At 37.7% G+C, this 6,587-nt stretch overlaps 1 protein-coding gene across 1 annotated transcript; it reads right to left on the bottom strand.

Annotated features, from left to right (window-relative positions):
- Nucleotides 1-4,481: 4,481 nt before the first annotated feature.
- On the bottom strand, nucleotides 4,482-6,349 carry LOC113927083 (spermatogenesis-associated protein 7-like). Its single transcript, XM_035728597.1, is given in 2 exon segments — nucleotides 4,482-5,160; nucleotides 5,162-6,349. Coding segments are annotated over 2 exon segments (1,791 nt in total). The 5' UTR covers nucleotides 6,307-6,349; the 3' UTR covers nucleotides 4,482-4,514.
- Between the last annotated feature and the right edge of the window lie 238 nt (nucleotides 6,350-6,587).

Genomic DNA, 6,587 nt, shown 5'->3' with positions numbered 1-6,587 from the left:
AAATAATCCAATCAAGAAATGGGCAGAAGACATGAACAGACATTTCTCCAAAGAAGACATCCAAATGGCCAACAGGCACATGAAAAAGTGCTCAACATCGCTCGGCATCAGGGAAATCCAAATCAAAACCTCAATGAGATACCACCTCACACCCGTCAGAATGGCTAAAACTAACAAGTCAGGGAACAACAGATGTTGGCGGGGATGTGGAGAAAGGGGAACCCTCCTACACTGTTGGTGGGAATGCAAGCTGGTGCAACCCCTCTGGAAAACAGTATGGAGGTTCCTCAAACAGTTGAAATTAGAGCTACCGTTCGATCCAGCAATTGCACTACTGGGTATTTACCCCAAAGATACAAATGTAGGGACCCGAAGGGGTACGTGTACCCCAATGTTTATAGCAGCAATGTCCACCATAGCCAAACTGTGGAAAGAGCCAAGATGCCCATCGACAGATGAATGGATAAAGAAGATGTGGTATATATACACAATGGAATATTATGCAGCCATCAAAAGGAATGAGATCTTGCCATTTGCAACGACGTGGATGGAACTGGAGGGTGTTATGCTGAGTGAAATAAGTCAATCAGAGAAAGACATGTATCGCATGACCTCACTGATATGAGGAATTCTTAATCTCAGGAAAGAAACTGAGTGTTACTGGAGTGGTTGGGGGTGGGAGGGATGGGGTGGCTGGGTGATAGACATTGGGGAGGGTATGTGCTACGGTGAGCGCTGTGAATTGTGCAAGACTGTTGAATCACAGATCTGTACTTCTGAAACAAATAACGCAACATGTTTTAAGAAAAAAGAAAAAGAAGAAGATAACAGGAGAGGAAGAAAAGGGGAGTATGTCAGAGGGGGAGACGAACCATGAGAGATGATGGACTCTGAAAAACAAACTGAGGGTTCTGGAGGGGAGGGGTGTGGGGGGATGGGTTAGCCTGGTGATGGGTATTAAGGAGGGCACGTTCTGCATGGAGCACTGGGTGTTATGAACAAACAATGAATCATGGAACACTGCACCAAAAACTAATGATGTAATATATGGTGATTAACATAACAATAAAAAAATTAAAAAAAAAACTGCAGTGAGCTATCTCACATTTTTAGAATGATTATTATAAAAAAGACAAGATAAAAAGTCTTGATGAGAATGTAGAGAAAAGGGAACTCTTCACTGTTGGTGGGAATATAAATTGATTCAGTCACTATGGAAAACAGTACGGATATTCTTCAGAAATTAAAAAATAAAAACTACCATATAATCCAGTGATCCCACTTCTTGGTATATATATGGAGGCAATGAAGTCACTGTCTCTGAGGGATGTCTGCACCGCCCCTCTCCCCCATGTTTATTGCTGCATTACTCAGAGTAGGAAATGTATGGAGACAACGTGAGTGCTCATCAATGAGTGAAAATGTCCATATTTATATGACGGAATGTTATTCAGCCATAAAAAATAAGGTAACTCTGCCATTTGTGATACATGGGTGAATCTTGAGAGCATTATACTAAGTGAAATAAGTGAGACAGAGAAAGAAATATACTAGATAATCTTAATTACATGTGGAATCTAGAAAAGCTGAACTCATAGAAACAGAGAGTATAATAGTGGTTGCTAGGGACTGAGGGGTGGGGGAGGTAAGAAGATATTAAGGAGTACACATTTCCAGTTATAAAAGGAATAAATTCTGAGGATTTAACATACAGCATGGTATTATATATTGAACGTGGCTAAGAGAGGCTATCTTAAATGTTCTCACACAAAAAGAAATAATTATGTGTGGTAATGATGTGTTAACTAACCCTACTGCGGTAATCATTTCACTATATATATATATATATGTATAAAATCATTCACTATATATAATACACACATATATATAATTTCACTATATATATATAAAATCATCACATTATACATCTTAAACTTACACAATGTTATATGTCAGTTATATCTCATACAGCTGGAAAAATAATATTGACTTCCTCCAGACTTCTGGCAATGTTCACAATTGTTTAAATTACTATTTCTCAAATTTCAGTGTGAATATGAATTTCCTGGACATTTTTCTAAAATAAAGATTTGAATTCGGAAGTTCTGAGGTAGGGCCTGAGCGTCTGCATTTATAACAAATGTTCAGATGATCCCAGTGCTGTTGTTTATGGGCCATGCTTTGTGTAGTTAAGGATTAAGCCATTTTGATCAGGAGTATTCATAGCCAAAACATCCTAAGTGATTCCCTAAAACTTGATGATGATGAGAGCCACTAAGTTTACTATAGCAAAAAATTTCTGGCAAAGAAGAGCAGAATAAATTTTAAGGAATTTGATGATAGAATATAGAATTTAATGAATTTAACTTAGGCTACCTACAACAGGGTGCTGATAAATGTTTAACAACAGGCTCTGGGGCTAAGGGAAGGCTTGGATTTAAAAAAAAAAAAGGCTCTCTAGGGAGAAAAATGCTATGCTAATTTCCTTCGTATAAATACTCTTGCTGTGGCTCATTTCAAGGTGCTAATGTGATAGCATTGAAAGTGGTGTTGGGAAGAGATTTGCACAATAGGCTCTTGTGGTCTGGTACCAGTCAGCTCCACCACACCACTAGCTCCATAAACCACATTCTAATTAATTAACTAACTATACACTGAAGAAAGCTCTGGTTTAAAAAAATAATATTCCTTTCTCTGATTAAAAATAACATATATTTACATGAGTAATAAACGAGTATAAAGAAGAAAGGAAAAACAATTCATAAACCTTTCAGATAACTCACACTTAACTTTTTGATAAGTATTAGTCTGAGTCAGAGTCCTTAGTTATAAACAATAAAGGCTGATTCTGGTTTAATTAAGCAGGAAAGGAACGCATTAAGCAAACACTTGGGAGCCTAGAGAATTGCTGGAAATTTGTGAGTGTTAGATTTACTAAGCAGCCAGAGCAAATAGCCCAAACCTAGAACTCGTTCTTTTGGAGGAACTCTTCTTGCACTGCCAGGTAGAATACTTTGTCTCTTATATCTTGGGACAGTAGCTCTTGAACCAAAGTCTGTTATAGTTGCACCAGAAAATTTATATGTCTATGCCTTAATTTCAGAGGAATGTGGAAAAAATAGTATTGGCTCCTAAATTTTGGAGGTCACTCTTGCCTCCACCAAGACTTAAAAGGCAAAACATTTCCCAAATAGTGGGTAGATATTGCAAAGTCAAAAAGAGTAACACATTTTTACTGTTATATTAAAATTGGGATCACAAAAATATAGTTATATATTTTGATTTTAAAATTAGCATTTCATCATGAGACTTATCTTTCAGTGTCCTTTGAAAGCATGGTTTTATGATTACATATTATTCCATGATACGCTACTTGCCAGTTGCACAAATCCCCAATTTTTTTTCTGAATATACCAATCTTTTTAAATTTCTTTAAACTTTTGCAACTTTTAATTTCAGTGACTTATCAAATATTTGATTTCATACAATTTGTCAGATCTGGGAATCAGCTTTTTTGGTTTCTTACTCTTAGTCTAATATTTTGTAATTTAAAAAATTTCAACCATCTTAAATTTTTGGCATATGGATTGAAGGAGTGTCTGTTTCCAAGAAGGAAATAGCTTTGTGTCATTTAGCACACAAATGATGCTATAATGTCACTTTGTAGGTATGTATGAGCTGGTTCATGGCAAACTTCTGCTAAACTCCAGATTTCTTCACCTATTATTAAGTAGTCTCTCCTAAAAACTCTCAATTCCTTTGGGCTCTTGTTTTTGAATAGTTGGAATGCAGTCTTTTATTTTTCTTTGTAATATTTCTCAGAACTATGGTCTCAGAAATTCTTGAATTTTAATTTTACATCTATGTATTGTATGAGCAGTAATGACATATACCTAGAGAACTATACTATCAGCCTAAAATGTAGCTACTGACTGCTAACCAAACTTCTCATGGTTAAGAGTTCTCAGATTATTAGTGTGCCTTGGAACTCTCCTTTTTGTTTTTTGTTTTTTTACTTGCTTGTGTAGTTTCTCACACAGAAAACTAATGTTTTATCTCTTTAAAAATTCTGTCATATAGCTGTGTTGACTTGCTATTAAATTCCTTCAACTGCATATACAAAATAATTCTGAAATGGTTTGAATTAATGTTGAATGATGAAAGAAGAAAAACATCAGTTACTGTGTGACTTTTCTTGAAATTCAGCAAGTATATTTACTGAATGTTAAGTTGAATTTATGCATGTGACTGAATGTCTACTTTATTCTTTCATATTGTCCTTTGATCTAATTTGATAAAAACTTCATTATTTTTAATTTAGATATTTCTCCTTATTTTTATTTTATTTTTATTTTTTATTTTATTTATTTTTTTTGCTAATTTAAGGTAGTTTATTATAGAGCATAGAAAGCAAATACAGAGTCTTAATATATGAAAGAATAAAACAGAGGAAAAGGAATATTGAATTACTGGCCATTTGGGATATTTATTAATGAAGATCAAACATCCAAAGGTCAGTCCTCAATGCTCATTTCCATGATTTTAAGAGTCGGTCCTGCCATGTCATGACTGTTGTCACCTTGGACACTGTGAAGCTGAAGAGCTGGGGAGAGTTCTGTGCTAAGACAACATAATTCATTTGAAGTTTCTGCCTTTTCGGTGTCACTATCCCCTTCAATGACATTCACAGAGGTCTCTTGGTCCGTTAAGCTGTCGGAGACACTCGGATTTTTGTCATCCCAAACTGAAGGTCCAAGATTTGTTTCATCATTCACTTGTTGAATTATAACCCCTTCTAAGTACTTTGATTTATAGATGGGTAGGAAAAATTCATTTGGTGAAGAGAGGCTCTCATTCTCATCCTTTGGTACAGACAATAACATATCCAAAGCTTTTTGGTATTCTTGACGTTCCTGCTGAATTGTGGTATCATGTTTACTTTTATTTTCATTTTCTTCTGAATTCTCAGCCTGTTCAAATTCAAGTAAATTCAGCATATCAGTATCATCCAGCTTTACTGAGTTTTCTCTGGATGTGCAGCCTAAGTCCACCTTCAGGACATGCAGCAGATGGCGCATTTTTTCCTCCTCCAAATGATGTTTATTTTGTTTTATGTGTTGCTCAAATAGGCGTTCTAAAAACCTGTTTGAAAATAAACCGTTTCAAAATTTCATCTGTTACGTCTTCAGTGAAACTCAGATATAACAGTTCTTCTTCATCAGAATGTTTTCTCTCTGGAGGAAGCTGCAGGGAATACTGACATATTGCCCTTGGTGAGGAACACTGAAGTGTGCCATCTTAAATCTCATCCCACAGTAAGACATGCCCTTGTAAGGGTAAAGGAGCTATTTTTCCTTTGATATCATATGTCATACAGTTAGATGCCTGCTTTGTGTTCTCTTCTGAATCTGTGGAGTTCTTGGTGTCAACTGTCTCAAAATCAGATTTAAAACTGCTTAATTCAGTCTGGGTTTCAGCTTCTATCCGCTGGTCTGTAAAATCCTTTTTTCTTTTGGCAGGCGTATAGTATCGATAATGTGACAGGAAAGACTTTGCTTCTGTTTTTAAAGTGCGTGGAGTGAATGGCAAATGTCTGTTGGAAAAGAGTTCAGAATGTTTATCCAAAAGGTCCCCACTGGGTGCTTTTGAAATAACTAACTGAAACCGATGGGTATTTGGGAATGTGCTCTTGGGCCCTCTGCCGTATGAAGTTGCAGAGCACGCTCTCCTGGGCCCAGAAGCAGTGTAATCCACCTTGAACACGGAGGAACTGGAGTTCTTCTCGGTACCATTTGTGAGGACTTTATCAGATTTAGGTAGATTTAGGTGTAGTCTCTCTGAAGAAGTTACTGGTGACCTTGGTGACCTTGTAAAGGATGGAAATCCATTCACTTCTCCAATTAACACATCTTCATCTTGTGGTTCTCCCGAGGGCTTTTGTAGAGTGTTAAATAGTGACTTGGAATTATTTTTAGAATTGGCCTGCATTGCTGTTTTATTTAATTTCAAATCCCTTTCACATCGTGCTAATTCCTTTTTGAGTTTCTCTCTTCGTTGTTTGTGTGCATATTTGATGCTGGCACTCATGCTTAATGGAACCGAGCAGTCTACTGCCGCATTGGCTGAAAGGATTTTATTATAGTGAACAGCCATGTGATTCTTGACCAGGTGGAGAGTACTTAGTCTGAGAGAGGAGGAGTCAGTGCAAAAAGCATTACTTTTGGTGCTCAAGTGTCCTTTAAATAGGCATGGTGGACCGTATCTGGGAAGGACAGAGGTTGCTCTGACTCTCCGGCTGCCATCCATGCTTAGATTCTCTTGCAGCCGCCGTGGGGACACGGTAGGTCCCCTTCGGTCCTTCCCCGGGCCGGACCCATAGCACACGAGTGGCTCGCAGGAGCCGGCGCAGGAGCCGGCGCAGGGCCCGCAGCTGCTGGAGACCGTCCTATTTTTTATTTTTTTTAAGATTTTTATTTATTTGACATAGAGAGAGAGCACACAAGCAGGGGGTGCGGCAGGCAGAGGGAGAGGGAGAAGCAGCTCCCCGTGGAGCAGGGAGCCTGATGTGGGGCTCCATCCTAGGACCC

Source organism: Zalophus californianus, chromosome 7, assembly GCF_009762305.2.
Source record: "Zalophus californianus isolate mZalCal1 chromosome 7, mZalCal1.pri.v2, whole genome shotgun sequence".
Taxonomy (NCBI): Eukaryota; Metazoa; Chordata; class Mammalia; order Carnivora; family Otariidae; genus Zalophus; species Zalophus californianus.
Note: the sequence above shows the minus strand (reverse complement) of the source record. Positions and strands in the feature narration are given on the sequence as shown.